Genomic DNA, 21,438 nt, shown 5'->3' on the forward strand with positions numbered 1-21,438 from the left:
GAGCAGTCTCATGCTCGAGTGATTAAAGAATCAACTTAAAAGGTAGCATTGTTTTAGGGTAAGACGAGAAATGGAAGAAAAATGGGGGACGGGAAGGCCCCATCTCCTTAAGGTTTCACCACCTTCTGAGAAAGTGCTCCAGATGGGAACCAAAAATTTAACACATGGCTTTGAGTGACATGCAAGATCAAACTATATAAACAGCCCCAAACTAGAACTTTAACTTTGAAACCAAGCAATAATGCCTCAGGGGAACCAGAATTTGTTCTCTATAACCCGTTTGCCTACCTACAGTTCAGAAAGCAAACAACACTTGTTTTGACATCACTTGCTCTAGAGAAGCTATGCTTACTCACGAGTTCTTAATTTTTTCTGTAAGTGTTCAAAGTTATCGCCAACTATTCCTGTCTTTAGCCTACATTTAGACATTTAGTCTCTTTCTGGAATCTTTTTGTCTCAACAATTTTCCAAAGACAGATACCTACAGGTTAAGATATATCTGAGCCCAAAAGTCAGTTTAAAACAATCTTTTTTCCTATATATCTTAGATAACTACTTCAAAATGTTACTTATGTTTTCCTATTTGTCGATGAGGTACAAAAGGGGAGAGAAAAAAACCTTTGTAGTAATAAATAAAACTTGCAACTGTGAGACCAGCTTTCCCTGTGCTGTAAAGTTATGTAATCTGCGTGGAAATATTTAATGCACAGTTGGTTGGTTGCTTTCCTAGCGTGCATGAGGCAGCTGCTGTTCCATTGTCCAGCACTACAAAAATAACTACATCAGCTGGCTGTCCCTGCTAAGCTGCTGAGGGCATCAAACCAGTTCTGAAATGGATACAACCAAAGTGTTCTGGCCAGAAAGACACTCTTAATCTGGTTTAAACCCCCCCCCCCACTCTACACACACACACACACACACACACACACACACACACACACACACACACACAGAGAGAGAGAGAGAGAGAGAGAGAGAGAGAGAGAGAGAGAGAGAGAGAGAGAGAGAATATGCTAACTGAAACTCTTCCTCTTTACCTCAGCAGTGCAGTTAATTTCCTACTTTAGTCAACAATCTCCACAAAGCGCATGCGCTTTCAGGTCAAGAGACTCCTGTAAGTAAGCTAGCACACGCGTACCACAAGAAACCAGGGTGTGAAGTGTGTGCCGCTTGTTCTGCTGTCAGCAGTGTTTAGAACACGGCAGAGCTGAGTCACATAAACTTGCTGAACGCCACAGAACAAGCATATCTACCTTGCAACAGAATCAAGAGTTTGGTTTTCTTCAATCCTCTGGATGTGATTCAGAAAACTGACACTGTCTTATGTTGAACAAAAGTCAAGTGACCACAGTTGTGAAGACCTATAAAACAGTTAAGAGAGTTATATAAAGGTTTTTCTCCTAATAAAATATTAAAATGAAAAAGCAAAAGCTGTAATGCTACACTCCTAATTCATTGATTTGAACATAGGAAGAGTTTCTTAAAAATGGCTATCTCATATTAAAAGCCAAAAACTCCAAGCAACAGGAAAAATAGGGAGAAACAATATATCAATTTGGCTATAAATTATGGGGTAAGAGTTAGGAGAGACTTTATTATTCTGTTTGAATTGTCTTTCACCACGTGCATTATGGGACCATCCACACCAGGTTCCAGCTGATCATTTAACTCGGGAATTCAACTCACACTGTCAGCTTATTTTTAAAGAAACTACAAATTACAACGCTAACGGAAATCTCCCATTTTAAGTGCTGTCAAGTTAATACTACACAAGTTGAACAATACTTCTATATTTGGCTGCATCATGAATAAAGCACGACCAGCAGGTAAAATTCTACACTTTTTGACAAGTCAAGGGATGGGTGTATCAGGAGATGATGCATTTTCCTAATTCCCAAAAAGGCACCTCAGAGATCATTTTTGCAACCTCTAGATTACATGGCAGATCACTGGAGCTGGGTATGATTTTATAAGCAATGTATTTACATGCATGTCCTAATTACCTAAGCTGCTCATTGCTAGGCCTTTTCATTCTGGCAATATGCACAGATTCCCTTTTTTGTTTGATGATGCTGGAGAAAATGTACAGAGTTCATGCAAGCTCTACCACAGAACCCAGCTCTACTTTTTCAAGCTCTTGATAAACTAGTCAGGCATGCCTTAAACTCATTATCCTGCCTCAGCCTCTTGAGCAGCCAGAATTACAGGCTTATACCACTGATCAGGGTATTTCCTATTTTATTTAGTGGTATTTGTCAAACAGTTTTAATAGTCTTAAGTGTATATGTTAATATGAAGTGACTGTATGCAATACACATGAAAATATTCAACTCATCTTACAGCTTTTTTGTTGTTGTTGTTGCTAAGCTTTCACACATATATAAGGATGTTTAAGAACAAAACAAAGCACCCCTTCCAAGACTTTAGAGTTTTTGTAGACACGAGCCGGGCAGGATTATGGGTACAACATATATTTAAATTTGGGGAACTAATCAGCTCTTATAGAGATGAAAACTTCTGTACTAATACTTTCCCCAGGACCCACCTCCTAGTCTAAATCTAGCATGGAGGGCAGTGACAAGACACAGACAACACTAGGTTGAGGCTGTTTCTAATACAAGTCTGTCACTACCTAGCTATGCAGCTATTTTCTAGGTTATTCTAAGAAAACTGTTTCAAGCAAACTCATGGTTACAATATAAACAACCATTGATTGAAAAGATGGTATGGTTTAAGAGGTTTTTAAAAACTGAGCAAAAGTTGAAGTACAGAGTAAAACAGTGCGCCGTTGAGTTTCTTCCAGTGTTCGAATGCACAGGAGCTACTACTGGAGCACCTACATCTATCAACTCTAGTTACAGCAGGGTGTATGCGACCCAACACTACTACTCCAGAGCTGCCTTCACAAAGTCAGTTGTGGAGCAGATAGTTTCCAGAAACAGCTTATCCATGGCAAGGTCTAACGATTCCTTTTATAAAGGTCCATTGCTTCATAGCAGGGAGGGTGACACACAGAGAGCGAAAATAGTATCAAATGTAAGAATGTTTACTACCGACTCATTCTGCAAACCACTGTTAAACTGGTTTTCTTAGAATTCATAGTATTTTACAGCCCTGAAGGTAAGCATGTATAACATTTATTTACATTAACCTACTACCATTTATCTTAAACAACAGAGCACCAAAAGACAAATGCAAACTAAAAAGCTCTGAAAGCAGGTGATATAAAGATGGGAATTCATACATCTGTCAATTATTTTGTTGACTTCTAGTTAGTGGGAGAGGCCAGGGCTGCCACCCAGTGGTAACATCAGCCTCCAGGTTATTTTTAAGATTTAAATTAAATTTTTTTAAACTACTACATCGAAGAAAAAAGTGAAATTACACAACTTTGATTTTTACCAGCTATAATTTTTGTACATTAGTGTTTAAAATAGCAAAGAACAGCAATGTTCTTCTGCTTACATAGCATTAGGGACTTTTGTTAGTATGCTTACATTTACAGGATGAGGAGAAGAGTGACGAACAGCAGATTCAATACTTTAGTCTCTCATTCAAACATACGAAGTGCTAACTGGAAAGTAAACAATTTAATTAACACACCCAACTACAGCACACGTCCCCACAGCACATCATTTCAGTGTCCCACGTAAGGAAACTAAACGATAAGGAGGGGTGGGTACAACTCGGCAGCAGAGCGCCTGCTATCGTGTGTAACTTAGGGTTCAATATGCAACAGTGTCAAAAAAAAATGGTCTTCAGGAAACCTGACCAGATACTGGGAGGAGAGGTTGGGATTCTGAAAGGAGAATTACAATTATTGGTATGTGGAGAGAAAAAAATTTCTTCACATCTCATTGTTTACTATTTTCCCCAAACTGGCGGAAACACAGCATCATCTAATACAACAAACTTTGGTCAAAGAACACTAGAGACACCCATTTCATTTCAACAACGAACTGTCAGGGACTGCTCTGTTCCCTTCAACAACCAAATGAAGGAAAAAAAGACACTCCCTAAAGTCTTAACATTTTTGCTTAAATAGCTATAAATTGTGTTTTCTAACCTATATCCAGGGCCTTTTGAATACAATGAATGGATTTTAAAATGAAGGCACAACAACATACTTTATATTTACAATGGCTTATGACAGATACAATATCTGAAAATAATTTCTAGTTTTGTTTATTATTGCTATTTAGTCACAGAAAAGATTAACACTTTACAAGAAATGAATTTCAGCATATGCCATATAGATATGATTTTATGTGAAGAGGAACTCTGGGAGAACAGGATACCTTTACAAGGAAATGAAGTAACACCAGTAAAAGAATTCTTCCATATAAAGATTTTTGAACCAAATTATTCTTTTTTTTGAATACAAAACTTTAATTGTTAGAAGGAAAGAGAAAAATAGCAAAGAAGACAGTAAGATAGAAGACCAAGAATAAAGAACTCTTCTATATAGATGCACTGCATATGTAGATATATGTATGGGCTGAGTTATAACAAAAATACTCATGTATTACAGTCAGTTCTCATACAGTTAGAAACAGCACTTTCCAAGCAAGTAAAATTGGCCCAGCACGCTCAGTTCTCAATTACGTGACGAGTTAAAGCTGTGTGGCAGTCACTGCTGATGAGTATCAAGACAAATGTTTGACGAGATACAGTTTTTCTCCTTGTTCACTTGTAAAGATCGGTGCCTTTTTGTAATGTTCTACAAGTTCCTCCATGGTGCTGAATTTCCGCTGCCCAATGCAGTAAACTGTCTCTTTCAGTTGGACTTTAAAATGCTTGTTTTTCCCTTGTGCTTTTAGTGATACTGAGAAATCATTTGGCTAAAAGAGAAAGGAGAGGGGAGGTAAACATTGTGAAAGCCATGTATCAGAATTTAAAATAAATACAACTGTTAAAATCTGAACACTTACTAAGTGCAAGACACTACGCTAAATTATTTACATAATCTCCTTTATTCCTCAAAAGAAACCCTTTCTATGAGTGAGGAAAATGAGGCTCGGAGAGTATGCCTGGGATCACTTATCAGTGGATAATGGACAAGCAGACAGGATTCTAGAGTCTTCTAACACCCACAGTGCCCAAAGAGTAGCACAAACAGAAAATCCCTTAGGAGAAAAAAAAAAGAGAAACTTTCAGACTTCCACTCCATCACGCCCTTTCAATTCAGAGCTGACAGGACCTAACTTAAGACACAATATTCTGAACTTTCAAAATTAAAGGACAACTAAGAATTCAACTGAACTTTAATAACTGTGACAAACAAATTCATACAAGGGCCAACAAAAAACCGAAAGTAAAGGAGACAGAGGAAAGAGGATGCAGCCAGCCTACGGAGATGCACTGCGCATCTGTGACTGCTGCTGTGCAGAAACAGACTCCCATGTGCACTGGCCTTCGTCTTTTACTGCATTTATTTATGTGTGTGGGTGTTTTGCCTGCATGTACGTCTGTGTATCACATGTGAGCAGTGCCTGTGGAGGCCAGAATGGGGGTACTGGATCCCCTAATTATAGATTGTTTGAGTTGTCATGTAGGTACAGAAATAAAACTGGGTCCTTTGAATAAGCAACCAGTGCTCCTAATCAATGAGCCACCTCTCCAGCACGGCCTAAGTTTTAAAGGGAAAATTTGAAGCCTACATTTTCAAAAGACGATTTTATTATTTTTTAAATTTTGTGGATGTTTGTATGTCTGTATGTGGATTTTATGTACAGTTATACAGATGTTCAAGGAGGCATCAGATTCCCCAAGAGCTGGAGTTGCAGGCTACCTGACATGGTGGTGGGTACTCAATGGGGGTCCTCTGGAAAAACAGCAAGCACTTCCCATCTATTTGGCTCCAAAGTCTGGATTTTTTTAAACCCTTTGCTATTTAAATATCGACAATGAATTAAATTTTTAATTGTATAGGCCAAACAAAAACATTTAAGGTCTATAGCTGAAAAACAACAGTACTAAAAATAATTATATGTTGGCTAGCATTTATACTCTACACGCAAGTAAAATAGCATTATGTATTTAAGTCTCTTCTTTCTTAATTAGGTGGTGGTAGTTGCAGCTACTGTTTTAAACCTACTACTTCTGAACAATCTGTGTCAAGTCAAGAACAGTGACTTACATGGTGTGCTACATTTCAGGATTTTAACAAAAATGGACTCCACTATTCTTCTCAATTAACAACCATCTGTCTTCTGGGAGGTTAAAGGAACCACTTCCCCCAACTTCACAACAGGAAGTTCAATTCATCTCAGCCTCATACACATATTATTTTCTTTCAATCTTTTATACAATACAGCCACAGAAGTCAGTATTAACCATGATTTGATAAGTAGGAAAGTAGTGATATCGTTTATCAGGAAAAGGTTTTTAGAAAAACAAGAACCATCAAATTTTAATATATAAAGCAACACTTAAAAGAGCTATGCCATTTTTCAATTTGTATGCTTTTATTATCTAGCTAGTACTGCAATATGTTACCTTTATTGAAAATACATTTCAAATGGTGTTGAATATGTTAAGGTTGAGTAGTGGTGGCGCACACTTTTAATCTCAGCACTTGGGAAGCAGCAGAGGCAGGCAGATCTTTGAATTCAAGGCTAGCCTGGTCTACAGATTGAGTTCCAAGACAGCCAGGGCTACACAATTAAAACCCTGTCTTGAAAAACCAAAAATAATTAATAATAATAAGTTTTTTTTTTTTAAAAAAAAAAAGATTTATTTACTATGTGTTCAGTATTCTGTCTGCATGTATGACTGCAGGCCAGAAGAGGGCACCAGACCTCATTACAGATGGCTGTGAGTCAGCATGTGGTTGCTGGGAATTGAACTCAGGGCCTTAGGAAGAGCAGGCAGTGCTCTTAACCGCTGAGCCATCTCTCCAGCCCAATAATAAGGTTTTTGAGATGAATAAAAAGCCAAAAGAGTCAGGTATGGTGTTATAGACCTTTAATCCCTACATGGGCAAGGGCAGGAGCAGGTGGAACTCTGAGTTCAAGGCCAGAGAGGTCTACCCAGTGAGTTCTAGGGCAGCCAGAGCTACATAGTGAGTACTCACTGTCAGAAGGAAAGGAGGGAGGGAGGGGGAGAAGGAGGAAGGGAGAGATTTTAAGTAAACAATTAATTTATGAAGACACATAATTTTTTTATGGTTGGAGAATTCCTGAAAGGACTACAATGATAGCATTCTTATTATATTACATCTAGCAGCAGTTTAATTTGCATTATCTACTCTCAAGAAAGAAACCAATGCTCAGTTTTCCCCATTTTTCAGTTTAATGGGACAGAGAATATTCCAGAAATGCAAAAATCAAGACAACTGAAGAAATCCCATTAATACAACACAGTCACTGCCCCACCTGGCTTATTCATAACAAGTTCACAGGGAAGAACACATCCCAGCTTACAACTTAGGTTTAAGTAAGCCATTATCTCTGCAACCTTACTTTTAAAAGCCTGGAGCTCTTTATGCCCATTTACCTTTGAAAATCAACTTACCGAAGATTCACTATCACGAATGAGGAAGTCTCCTTCATGCCCCCTTTCATTTAATGCCATTTCTGCCTGGTGCCTGGTGACTTTGCCATAATACCAAGGATTGCCAGCAAACTTTCCAGTGAGTGAAGGCCTAATATAATCACACTGTGGAGGTGATGGTTCCAAACCTGAAGTTAATGGGTTATTCTGCATAATAGTAACATAGTTTTTTGGCACCAGGCCAACCATGCCATTGATTTTCCTGCATTTCCACCACTCTGGGTCATTTTCCGGTTTCTCAATAACATCCATTACATCGCCTTTCTCAAAATTGAGTTCTTCATCATTGGATGAGCTGAATGGGTAAAGAGCCTGTACCACATGCAGTACTTGGCCTGTATTCAGATTGTTGACAACTGCTGCTAATTTCTCTGACAGAGAACCTACATGGTCACCCAAAGGACTGTCGCCTTCTTCAGTTACATAGTTTGAAGGAAACCATCCAATCTGTCCATTGTAGCTGCCACGCCACCACCCATCACTGCATTTCTCCATGACGATCACCTTCGTCCCTTTTATCAATGACAGTTCATCCTCTCTCTCAGCCATGTAGTTAAATTTCACAAAAGCAGGCATGTTGAGGTCATAGAGACGTTCCCCTGGATCAACAAAGCTATCATCAGCAGGAGACGCTGTATCTGGAACACTAGGTTTTCTTTTCACTTTTCCAATGCCTGTTTAAATAAAGAGGAGGCAGTAAGACTACAGATTCAACTCAGCACACTTATCCCAAGCCTCTGGATGTAGGAAACAAACTGACATGATGCAATCATCTTTTGGGAAATAAAATAGAAGTTCTTTTTCCAAAGCCAATCAAATAAACTTGTGATAGTTTAGCTCCTCTTCTCCTGCCAGAACCCAAAAAGTAACTACATAATATAGTTGTCACGTTGAAATTTCTCGTGTTAATACAGTTCATTTCTCTCATAGCTACAATTAAGAACACAAACACTCCAGTAATCCCACACTTGACATCTCACTTTACTCATCTAGATTTTGTAATTAGCTGCATAAAAATGAAACAATTATTTAAATTAGTACCGGATACACAATATTAAATTCTATTTGAATAATCTTATTTGATAATTTCTTAGTTTCCAAAACCAGATCAGTCTATCTATCTGTTCATTTTAAAATTTTATTTACTCATTTGTTCCCTTCATCCCAATTCACATAACACCTCCCAAAAGGCAGGGGCTGTTCATTTTGCTCACAGATAAAAATCTCAAGGATCTTGAAAGGTACTTACTACATAGAATGTTTAATGTATTTTTACTGAAAGAGGTGAGAAAATGAAAGCAGAAATGCATACTTCAAGTGCAACCAGGCATTTTTTTAGGGCTGCTCAGTTCCCACTGCATTATCTGATGTTTTGCTTTTTACTTTGAAAAATTAAGACATAAAACTAATCAAATTTCTTTCTACACTCTTTTTGGTTTTTGTTTGTTTGCTTTTTGAAACAGGGTTTCTTTGTGTAGCCCTGGACATCCTAGAACTGGTTCTGTAGACTAGGTTAGCCTCGAACTCAGAGATCCACCTGCCTCTGCCTCCAGAATGCTAGGATTAAAGGTGTGTGCCGTCACGACCTGGCTTCTTTCTACACTCTTAAAACAAAACAAAACAAAAAACCTTATTATTCTCATTCTTTGTTTGGCCAAGGCCCCAACTTCTGATCCTCCAGAGTTCTTAATAACCACCTTTTCTCTTCAGAGACTCCACACTACCTTTTTTTTTTTACACAGACTTACCAATTATCTAAAAACATTCTCAAATCACTTCAATATCAAAAAAGTTATTTTACTTTTCTATTCTTTTAGTAATTTTTACATTTATTTCTGCATATATTTACTTAGCCTAGCACATACAGCCAGAAACAACTTCTGAGAGCTCATTCTCTCCTACTGTACAGTTTCAAGGACTGAACAAAGGCTCAGAATACATTGTGCTATTCTTTTGAAATTCTCTTTCTACTTTTCAACTTCTTCAACTGTTGCTTGCACACTACCCCTCCCTTTTAAAATGTATGCTTATTAACTACTTTGGAGGGCCAGTGCTGTACACACAACACAAAGCATGTTTGGAGTTCAGAGGGAAACTTCCAGAATTAGTTTTCTCATTCTATGTGAGTCCTGAGGATCAAATCTAATTCATCAGGCTCAGCAGCAAATGTTTTTACAAGCTGAGCCTTCGTGTCAACCCCACACGCAATCTTTTCTTTTTCTACCATGATACATTAAAACTACTTGATTACAACTGTAACTAGGGTTTCAATCAAGAACCCTGATTTGGGGATGGGATGTAACCAATTAACTTTGACCAGCACTCCCAGATATCAAACAGAAAACACATGATGGAAAAGCAGGAAAAATTTTCAAACAGAATGGCTATGTTGGGAAGACAGAGATCATGCATCTCAGCCTAGAGAACTGATATAAGTTTTAAGTTTGACTAAAGAAATAACTAGGGCAAGGGATGAGGGGTACACAAAATGACTGGTCAAATTTAAGTTTGGATGATCATTATCCGTGTTGGATCTGCAGCAGGGCCTCTTTATTGCCTGAGAAAACAATCTGGTTCTCATGAGATTACTTTTGCTGGTGAGGGGTAAAGTCCACTAAGAAGAGAATTGATTGTTTAGGTTTAGGACAATGGTTACAGACTTTCAGCCACCTTTTAGGAGATCTGGAACAGGATATTATAAAAGCTAATACCAAAGAACTTTTTAATTCTTATCTTTGTGCCTTAAGCCTTAAAGGAGGATGAAACTGATTAGGTCATAAGTTTTAGACAGACACTCCTTGATTAACAAGCTTACATGCAGAGTTGCACCATAGTAAAAGAGGCAGATATAAAAGAAAAGCAGAGATACCAGGTTTTATCTTGCCTTTGAGTTACTTGTGGGCACAAGAAGTCACTGCATTTTTAGCAAAAGCAGTGTTACTTTCCTATTACTGTGATAAGACACACACCTTTAATCCCAGCACTCAGGAGGCAGAGGCAGGTGCATCTCTGTGAGTTTGAGGCCAGCTTGAGCTACAGAGTGAGTTCCAGGACAGATTCCAAAGATACAAAAAGAAACCCTGTCTCGAAAAACAAAATAATAGTAATAATATTAATATTAACATTAATTAATTAATTACCAGCATAGAGCCAAACTATAAAAATGGAGATTTCCATCCCGTTTTCTTTTGACTCTGTATGTTTAAGGACACGATGTCAAAACACTAGGTAGAAAACAGATTTCTGTAGCCACATGATTAAGAGTACAGACTTCACATTCTTATCACCAATAAACTTGTGCTTTAAGAATGTGAATGGGGAGCTGGAGAGATGGCTCAGCGGTTAAGAGCATCGCCTGCTCTTCCAAAGGTCCCGAGTTCAATTCCCAGCAACCACATGGTGGCTCACAACCATCTGTAATGAGGTCTGGTGCCCTTTTCTGGCCTGCAGGCATACACGCAGAAAGAACATTGTATACATAATAAATAAATATTAAAAAAAAAAAGAATGTGAATGGTAGTTCTTCTGACTGAAATCAAAAGACACCAGAAAGAAATCTGCAGTCATACAAAGAAAGAAAAAGGCCACCACCAACTGAAATGGTAACTTGCACCGCGGAAAGCTCAGGAGGCCTCAACTCTAGACAAAAAACTACACACAGGCAACCAAGGCATGCTAAGAGCAGCAGAAATAGTCTTCCCCAAGGAAGAGCACACCAGTAGGTTACTTATCCAATACCAGGGTCAGCCCTGGAAACATACATACAAGTAATACAATACAGACTGAGCAGGCTGCATTAGTATTTAGGAAGGTGTATGCACACACACACACACACACACACACAACAATTAAAAGAAAACGTGGCCATGTAGTTGAAAGAGATTGGAGGGGGGAGTAAGGGTGCATGGGAGGCTTTGGAGAGAGGAAGATGAAAGTGGAAATGTGATTATAATCTCAAAAAATTATTTTAAAAATAGAACTAAAGAACGATGGTAAACATAAAGCCACTAATAGTCTATCTTTTTTGTTAGTCTTTTTTCCTATATGATTTAAAAATACATAAAATTACAACTTCAATCTTAGTAAACAGTATATAAAGAGATAATATATGATAATAGATGATATAAAGGAACAGTTATATATACTATCCAAACCAAACCAAGTTGGAATTAAACTTGTTAAATAAGACATTAATTGGACAACCCCAACAACTAATATCTCAAGTGAGAAAACATTAAAAAACAACCTGCGTTAACCTTAGAGACAAGAAATATTTAAAGGAAAACAAAAGCAGAAGTACCTGTTTTCTATCCTACAGAAATCCTCCATATCTATCTCTGTGAGCATGTCTTCAACAACATGCCACCTTCTCTCTGGCACACTGCTGCTATAACACACCACAGCCAGGGCAAGTTTATTAGAACCACTAAAACCCTATGGTTTCAAGACTACGGTTTGTACATATTCTTCTACCTAAAACACTTCTATGCCATTCTAAACTTGGCACAGACAGCTCTTTACTCACTGAAGACCTCCTTCCCTCCCCACAGAGTTCACTGATTCCTCCTATGTGCTATTACACAGTTTTACATTTTTTACTCTAACACTAAGTACACTTTCTTTTTCTCCATTATCTCTGTATCCCTAGTGCCTAGCCCATATTAAATGTTCCATTAATCTTTACCAGGAGAATGAACAAATGTAGGTAAAATGGCTCTGTGAGTAAGAAAGTACTTGCCACCAAGGCTGATGACCCAAGATTGATCACACATAATGGAAAGAGAAAAACACCCAAAAGTTGTCCTCTAACACAGATATCGGTCGGCGGTGCTGTGGTATGCACATGGCAAGTGCTCACACGTCTGAACACACACAATAAATAATCGCAATAAAATTTTTAAACAAAGGCACATGTAGCTGGTAGGCTGTATTATTCCCCTGCTTTATAATTTTGTTTCTAGTGCCAAAATGGATATCCCAATCTTCTGCTACCAACAAAACTTGATACAAAAATACAATTTTTTAAAAATATTAAGTCAGTCAGTCGATTATATGGTAACTATCAACAATCAGAGCCCTTTCAGATATTCATCAGAATCAATATTACTATTTTTTTCCAAAATTCCTCCTGTCTTTGTTCAAGTTGTTAATTATAACACAAAAAATAAGGACAAAAGGCAGGTAATTTATATTTAACAACAATTTGTTTCTCATAGTTCTGAAAGTTCAAGCTAAAGGAACTAACAGACTACATCTGGTGAAATCCTTTCTTTCTTTCTTTCCTTTTTTTTTTTTTTTTTTTTTTTTTTTTTTTTTTTTTTTTTTTNTTTTTTTTTTTTTTTGATTTTTCAAGACAGGGTTTCTCTGTAGCTTTGGAGTCTGTCCTGGAACTAGCTCTTGTAGACCAGGCTGGCCTCAAACTCACAGAGATCTGCCCGCCTCTGCCTCCCTAGTGCTGGGTGCTAGCTTGCACCACCACCACCCGGCAAGGTCCTAGCTCTTAATGATGAGAACTCCAAAAGACAAATAGGCAAGCTTCCAACTGTTTTTACAATGCCATGAATCTCATTCATGAAGGCTTTGCCTTGATAAGCTGATAGCTGCCTAAAGATCCCCTGCCTCAATACACGCTATTGATGATTAGGTTTCAACATGTAAATTCTAGGAGACATAGCTGATGCATGTTAGCTCATGTCTGTAGTCTCAAAAGGGAGGACTGCACTAACCAAGGATTTCAAAGACAACCTTGGCAACACAGTGAGATCCTGCTTTTTTAAAAATAAAACTAAGGAGACAGAAACATCACAACCACAGCACACCTTGAGCTAGTATTCAGTTCACCACGATCATCCTCATTTCAACTAGCCTTTTTTCAAACAAATTCTTTTAATCCATTGCTACTCTTGCTCTGATCCTGACTCTTAGACTTGAAAAAACCAGGGTTAAATTTGTATTTTCCCCTTGTCATCTTGGACACATTACTACATTTTTAAACTTCAGTTCCTTTATGAAATGTTGATAGGTAAATGTCTATATTACAAAGTTTTTGTAAAAAATTTTAAAAAGTGAGTATGTAAGTACTTAGCATAATATGCAGCACATAGTAGGCACTCAATAGATAGTACTTAACAGTTTTCCTGGTATTCTCCACAATCACATAAACTTTTATTATGTTACACAGCTGGACCAACCTGGCTGGGAGTGAAATACTCAAACATAGGTAAGCACTAAGAAGGTACATAACTTGAAACGGTTGTGGTCTCGGGTTTTCTTGCTTGCTTTTTGGTTCCCTTAAAAATGTTTCTATAGCTTCTTGTCCCTCATTTCTATCTATTTGGTCTTCTCTACGCCTCTAGCAATTTTGTTTTAGGGGTAGAGAGACTTAAGACAGGGTCTCACTATGTAGCCCTGGCTGTCTGTCCTCGAACTCTTCTGTAGACCAGGCTGGCCTTGAACTCAGAAATCTGCCTGCCTTTGCCTCCCAGTTGCTGGGATTAAAAGGTATGCACCACTATGTCCAGATAAAGATTATTTATTTATTAAATGTATATGGGCGTTTTATCTATGTATATGTGTCTGCACACCAGGAGACATTAGAGCCCACAGGACTAGGCAGTTGTGAGGCGCTACATGGGTGCTACAAATTGAACCTAGGACCTCGGAAGAGCAGTCAGTTCTCTCAACCATTGAGTCACCTCTCCAGTCCCAACTAGCAATGCTTTTAACCAGAACAATGCGTTCTAAGTTCCTCAAAAGTTTTTAAGAATCAGCTGATGGTACACTTCTTTAATCTCAACACTCCAGAGGCAGAGGCAGGCGGGTCTCTGAGTTTGCAGCCTGCCTGGTCTACAAAGTGACACCTTACTTTAAAAAAAAAAAAGTTTTTAAGAACCTCAGTAAGCAGTGTGAACACAATCTCTGTGTAATAGTGTTTATCTTTCTCAAGCATATCTTTGCACCAGTAACTCCTCCTTACATGAACTGGTTTCAAATCCTTAAAAACCTTGATGACAGAACCTGGAACCATCGATGTCACATGGCCAAACCGCGATGTTTCACTGGCCAGAATACATGCAAGGAAGCTACTACATCACCTTACCTTAACACTAGGACTTGAATCAAGGTTACCAAGGATTTCTGCACCTACATAACTACAGCAGCTCTTACTAAATTTTTTCTTCATGTCAACCATTCCCACAAAAAGATTCTTACCTCTTTTTGCTTCCAACATCAGCTTTCCTTCATCTCAGTCACTAAGCAAATGCCCAATAGAATGAACAAAGTATTGCTGCTGCTTCTGATTCCTGAGTGAACTGCTTCATCTCGTCTATTCTCATGTTCTCACTTCTTCAAAACCAATGTCTCCCTGAGGACTTCCCCTGATTCCCGTGACACACATAAGACCATTTATTCTTTTGCCAAGACTGTAAGACTTCTTTCTAGAGTTTGAAGGTACTTTCCAGGATCATGTAAGTCTTGCCCAACTGTCTCTTTTACCCAAACAGGAATTAAAAACAGTTCAGTTATATACTAGGCTACAGAGATAGTACACAGTTTATTTGGGAGTAGAATTAAGTTATTATAAATACAAATATATGCTATTCTTCCCATTAAAGATTTATATTTTGTACTTCATCTGTTCATGTACATAAGATAAATCATGGCTTATAATAGATCTATTTAAGATGATAAACACTTTAAATTTTGTTTTCAAAGTATTCTGGCTACCAAACAAAAAACACGGAATGCTTTTTGTCTATTTTTCAGGTACGTTCGGAAATTAGGTGAATGAATAACCTGTCTCTACTCTGACAACGTGCTAGCAAAATAAACACGAATGTTACAGGGATTCAGGAAAGGAATACTTTGTCTACAAAACTAAAATCTTAGCCTTTGGATTACAGATACTGTTAAGATTAACTGTTAAACTCCTAATACCCAGTATGGAGAACAACTCTGCCACTCAATTTATAAGCTGATATATTTAATCACTGTTCAATAATAGATGCTTTATATACATGTGCATGTATGTGTCATCTTTTAACACCATTTCTGGCTTATTAATAATTATCACTTTGACCATTATCTAAATTTAAAGCCTACTATATTTTTTAATAAGCAATAATTAACATCTACCTCCCTAATTCTGTGAGACTTAATATTTCATACAAATTAAAAATTATTTTATTATAATATCTGTTTATTTATTTTGGTGTGTGTGCATGTATGTGCACACGAATATGCTGCGGTCAGAGAACAATTTGCAGGAATCAGCTCTTTCCTTCCACCACATAGGTCCTAGGGGTTGAATCTTAGTTGTCAAGCTTAATGGCAAATACCGAGCAATCTTACCAGCCCATCAAGCTGATTTTTATATAGTTTGCATTAGATTCTCCATTAAAAATGTGTTCATAAGTTAATGAATAAAGAGTTGAAGGGAAGCTTCGGTTGGCAATACACTTGCCTCACAAGCATTAAGAACCTCAGCTGGATCTCCGAAACCCGTGTTTAAAAAAATAAAAAAGCCAAGTGTGGTAACTCAACAATCTTGCAATCCTGTGGTGAGCTGGGCTAGCTGGCCAGTCAATGTAGCTTAATTAGTGCGTCCTAGACCAATGAGAGAACTTGTCTCCCTGAGAGAGGTGGATGAGGTTCCTGAGGATGGCATCTCCTATAATCCTTTGGCCTCTACATACACGTACCCACGGGTGTAGACACACACACACACACACACACACACACACACACACACACAACGTTCAAAAGAAAATTAGCTTTAAAACCAGAACTTCAAAGAACTAAAAATGCATTTGCTCTCTAAATCGCAACTAGGAGTTAGAAGAGATATCCCAGAAGAAATCACTCAAGGCTAACCAAGGAAACAAAGGACCTACGTCTTACAATGACCACATTCTTTCCCAGCAAAGTGCTTACTCCTTTGTTTTACCCTCTCCCTTGGAATCTCTCATTGGGTTACTCTTTGTTTCCTTAGACTTTCTATATATAAGGGACTTCTAGAATATTTCTCTCTTCATTTTGTACAGACAGTGAATATTCAAAGAGATTCAATCAAGCACATGATTATCAAACACATGCCACCAGCAGAGCCAAATTAGCATAACATTTTACTTCTAAGTCAGTAATTGTAGTTTACTAGAGCTCTTATTAAATATCTTGACATTACTCTAAAGCTTAAGTAAAATCTAGTTTAAAAACAAAAAAACAGAATTGTTACTTTAAAGGTCAAGAGTAAAAATTTGCTCACAACTGATTTACTTTACTTCAAACATCTGGGCTAGGTTCTAGAGTTACTGAATTACAACTATCTACATCACATTTAAAGTCATGTATAGCCTCTCCTTATTTATTAAGCATTCATGTTGAAACACTTTAATTATCAGATCAAACTAACAGCACTGAAAATACCACCAGTTATTTACCTTATATTACATAGACAGCATAAAGTACCTGCTTACAGAAACACACCGAGTTCTCGCCATATAGTTTTCCTCTTAATTCACAAACGGTAATTAAAAAAAAAAAAAATTCAAAACCTGTAACAAGAAAACTATGGACTTAATTAACAGAACTACTTACTGAAAAAACCTTTAAAGATGTTTAACCAATCCATTTTGAATAAAAATTCTGTGTTCTCTTTTCAGAGTTTGTTGACACAGCTCCGGGATAATTCCAGTGACTTCCTGGTCTGCTCTGTAAACCCTGAAACTTCCCACACCCAATCCATGTGACCTGGCCCACACCCAAGCAATAGAAACGTTTTCAAAACCTAGGCTTCCTTTTTTCCAATACTGTTTCTCCTTAAAGCAAAAAAAAAAAAAAAAAAAAAACAAACCCGTGTTGTAACTCATGGTGGCAGCAAAAATGCTGAGTTATAATTGACTCGTTTTCAAAGAAAATATTCAAGCTAGTACATTCCTAATAGTTAAAAATGTATATACACATTCTTCCTTTCCTACAACTCCTTTTCCTTAATTTCCAAACCATGTCTCTACTAGCACAGCCACTGTGAAACAGATTCATTTAAATTACATGGAATTTAAGGTACCAAAATAGGGTACAGATACTCTGGGGAAAGAGGGCTGGATATTTGATACAAAACCTAGATTCACATTATTTTGATCAAAGATCATTAATGGAATGCAGTATTTCAAACTCTAGGGAAGCAGAAAAGTGTACTCCAGGGAGTACAGTTATCCATAACTGTAGAGGTTCCCAAAACTAAGAGACAAGAAGTTAACTGGTCAAACGCCATGTTGACTGCAGATATTAAAATTTCTGAGTACATCAGCAATATCTTTGTGTAGGAGCTGAAAGTCCAATACTTCATTAAGTTGCTTGAACTGTACTACATGTTAATTTATGCAGCTTACAACAGTTAAAAATATAAACACTTACTCTTTATTGTCAATAATTATTAAAATACAAGAATATAAATTGTGCTTTAAGAATTTTAAACACTATATAATATTTAACCAGTCGTGCTACATTTAATCCTAAACTGTCTGCAAGAAAACATTTTCCCCTTTTTACAAACAAGTAAAGAACGATTTAGCAATAGCACTTCTCCTTGAACACCAAAATTAAATCTCTGTCCCTCCCAATTCCTTCCTGTCCATTAAGGAAAGTTAAATTAAGAAAGAGGAGGAGGTCAGTCTTCACCCAAATACTTCCTTCCGTTAGTTTAACCAAGGCAAGGGTAAAGTAGGTTTCCCTATCCTAATAGAGGTCAGGAAAAATTTAAAACCAAAGATACATAATTAGAGAAAGAAAGGTGATGATAACAAAATAGCAAAGTGACCGTTCCTACAGACGCAAATAGACAGCGATAACCCACTGGCCTAAAATTCTTTTCAGATAGAAAAAAAAAAAAAAGATCTGCTTTTCAAAGTGAGCTTCACTACATGCGTCAATACGTTCACTAATGTGCCATGTAAAATAAATTACCAGCATGCCCAAGGAAACAGGTCTGCATCTCTCATACTTTCCCTGTCTCAACTGAGCCAAATTTTCTGTAAATCGAAAATCCATTAGGTATTCACTACTCAAGGAGCTGTTGCAAGAAAGTCAAAGTTAGTTCTGCTCATCAGAACCATTTGGATGTGGGCCTAGATTTACAGACGTTGCGAACATGATCTTCACTAGTCTCTTAAACAGCTATTAGATTCTCAACTTACATGCTTAGTAACGTGACAGTTCTGCCCTTTTCCAGCCAACTAACTCTGCACACTGCTGTAAAGACTGTTCAAAGAACTCAGCTCCGGGACCCGTCTAAAAGGAAAGCTGGTGTTTCCCTTCAATACAAAACAACTTACCTAAGGTGTCCTTCAGGTTTTTAACAATAGATGCTTTTCGAGCACTATTTTTCCTCTCCACATAGTTAGAAGGGACAAAACCTGTTTTATTCATGGAATTTCGAACTCGCCACCAGGATTTAGAATCATCCAGAAGCCATAATCTCTCATTTTTCTTGATATCCAGCTCTTGTTCTTGCTGTGCCACATAATCAAATTTGGCTACCACCACCACTTCTTCAGCCATCTTTCAGCAGTTTCAGCACTGTAACACACAGAAAATGTTTCTGTAGTAATTGTCTACATGCTTTTCCAAAAAGACATGCTTAAACATTTAAGAGGCCAGATATTATGAACCATGCCTATAATCCAATCAGTCAAAAGGCTGAGGCAAGAAGACCTTTACAAGTTTGAGGCCAGCCTTGGCTACATACTGAGTTTGAAGCTAGACTGAGCATAAAACCAATACACAAAACAGGAGACGGGCTGAGACTGTACGTAGTCCAGAAACAGAGTATGTTTCTAGCATATTCAAGGCTCAGAGTTAAAGTTCTAATATCATAAAAAGAAAAAATCTAAGAACATCAAAGAGTTAAAAGTGATAAATGAAAAACATAACACTGCAGCCGGTCCCGGCTGAAGCAACTCTGAAGCGACCCCGCGGCTCTGCCCAACACGTCCCACTCGCGACACCATGGTGGCGTACTGGCAGCAGGCTGGACTCAGCTACATCCGCTTCTCCCAGATCTGTGCGAAAGCAGTGAGGGATGCCCTGAAAACCAAGTTCAAAGCTAACGCCGAGAAGACGTCCGGCAGCAGCATAAAGATCGTGAAGGTGAAGAAGGAGTAGCCGGCACTGGCTGAAGCGGCAACTGCTGAGTCGTCTCGGTGAAGACATGGGTACCTGCTATGGCAGATTGAAATCACCCTCACCTCCTGGGGACAAAACTGCCCTTGTTGATAAATTGACTATGCCAATAAAATGACATGGTTCATGTCTGCTGGAAAAAAAAAAAGAAAAACACATAACAGGGAAACTAATGCTAACTTTTAAAAAGCATGGTTTCTATTTAGTGTTATATAAACTAGATTAACGTTTAAAACCACCGTGAGCAATGAAAATCACTTGTATGTACTCAATAACATGGATGTTTTCTAAACAATTTTTCTTTCCCATATAGTTAGAAAGCACAAAATTGAAATATATTGGTATGACCATAGAATAAAATAACAAATCCATTATTATAAAGGATAATCTTTAACATATTTATCTCAATAATAAAACAATCAGACAAACACAATCAAGGTCAGAGAATAACTGACAATGTATTAATAAGTGCAGTATAATAAGCATATACAAAGTATTCCTTCTAAAGAGAAGAATATAAAAAGGAAATATAAAAATTGTCAATACTGTGCTCAAAAAAAAATAGCTTAGCCTGTAACTTCAGCCTTTGAAGGCTGAGGTAGAAGCATTAAAACTTTTTGCTACAAATCTCAAAAAGGTCTCACACCTTTTATGTTGCTCTTCAAACTGAGAACCAAGTATGTGTATGATACATGTGCATGAAAAATAGAGTACTAAGGGCTGGAGCAATGGCTCAGTGATAAAAAGCACTTCCTGCCTTTCCAGAGGACCCAGATTTGATTCTGAGTACCCATCTTCAGGCAGCTAACAACCCCTTTTAACTGCATATGACATACACAGACACACACACAAATAAGAAATTAAAAAAATTTTTAACTTAAAAATATTAAAAATAAATTTTTAAAAAATAAAATGGAATAATGAAGCCCATTACTTCATAAGCTGGCTTAAATTATTTAAAACTTTCATGTAACTGGCAAAAAAAAATTTATGAAGATGTTTAGTTAAAATCAGGGCTACCAGTAATAATCCAGTAGTAGGAGAGTGCTTGGCACTCAGGGGTTAATCTCTAGTCGTCCATCCACCATGAAAGTGACAGTTATAACCATATTAATCAATAAAACAAAGAAAAAGTACATGAGACTACCAGGAACCACAACTGTGTTCTCCAAGTATTCAAAGGGAATGGCAACACAATCAACTTTATAAATAAATCTGAAAATGAAATACAATGATGAAATTATATGGAATTATATAATTTAATTAGTATTAAAGAATCTTCCCACATTGACAATACCAAGGCAAGAAAGTTTTACAAGCAAATTCTACTAAAGTCAAGAAATTTATTTGTTCATATACATCATTTTAAAAGAAAAAAATAATAAGCAAACTCACTCCTGAACCTTTTTTTTTTTCTTGGATTTTTCGAGACAGGGTTTCTCCGTAGCTTTTGGTTCCTGTCCTGGAACTAGCTCTTGAAGACCAGGCTCACCTCTAACTCACAGAGATCCGCCTGCCTCTGCCTTCGGAGTGCTGGGATTAAAGGCGTGTGCCTCCACTGCCCGGCTCACTCCTGAAACTTATTTAGACCTGACATCTCTCCGCTTTCTCCAGAGAGACTGTTTTATAAAAGCAGATATGCCTCACAAAGCAACAAAATAAATCCAGCCTTTTGTTTTGGGCACTGACTAGCAAATCTGTTTC

At 37.5% G+C, this 21,438-nt stretch overlaps 2 protein-coding genes across 6 annotated transcripts in view; one reads left to right on the forward strand and one right to left on the reverse strand.

Moving 5' to 3' along the window:
• Positions 1-3,390: 3,390 nt before the first annotated feature.
• The window catches only part of Nck1 (NCK adaptor protein 1), a 55,043-nt gene continuing 36,995 nt past the window's right edge, over positions 3,391-21,438 (reverse strand). For 4 of the 5 annotated variants that reach the window (XM_050139445.1, XM_050139446.1, XM_050139447.1 and 1 more), the window contains 3 exons: positions 18,888-19,131; positions 7,516-8,228; positions 3,391-4,841 (listed from right to left, as the gene is read on the reverse strand). In XM_050139445.1, the coding sequence (XP_049995402.1) occupies positions 4,647-4,841; positions 7,516-8,228; positions 18,888-19,113 (1,134 nt within the window). In that variant the 5' untranslated portion in view covers positions 19,114-19,131 and the 3' untranslated portion in view covers positions 3,391-4,646. Of the gene's footprint in view, positions 4,842-7,515; positions 8,229-17,151; positions 17,299-18,887; positions 19,132-21,438 lie in introns of those variants that run through there. The other variant, XM_050139449.1, reaches the window with a different exon arrangement.
• Positions 19,470-19,867, forward strand: LOC126499919 (ATP synthase subunit epsilon, mitochondrial-like). Its single transcript, XM_050139450.1, has one exon. The coding sequence runs from the start codon at positions 19,561-19,563 to the stop codon at positions 19,714-19,716; it is 156 nt and encodes a 51-aa protein (XP_049995407.1). The 5' UTR covers positions 19,470-19,560; the 3' UTR covers positions 19,717-19,867.

This window comes from Alexandromys fortis, unplaced genomic scaffold (assembly GCF_014885135.2).
Source record: "Alexandromys fortis isolate MF-2015 unplaced genomic scaffold, M_Fortis_MF-2015_v1.1 scaffold_36, whole genome shotgun sequence".
NCBI lineage: Eukaryota > Metazoa > Chordata > Mammalia > Rodentia > Cricetidae > Alexandromys > Alexandromys fortis.

Bases quoted from the DNA above. Each gene is read 5' to 3' on its own strand.
- LOC126499919 (XM_050139450.1), top strand. From the start codon at position 19,561: ATGGTGGCGTACTGGCAGCAGGCTGGACTCAGCTACATCCGCTTCTCC.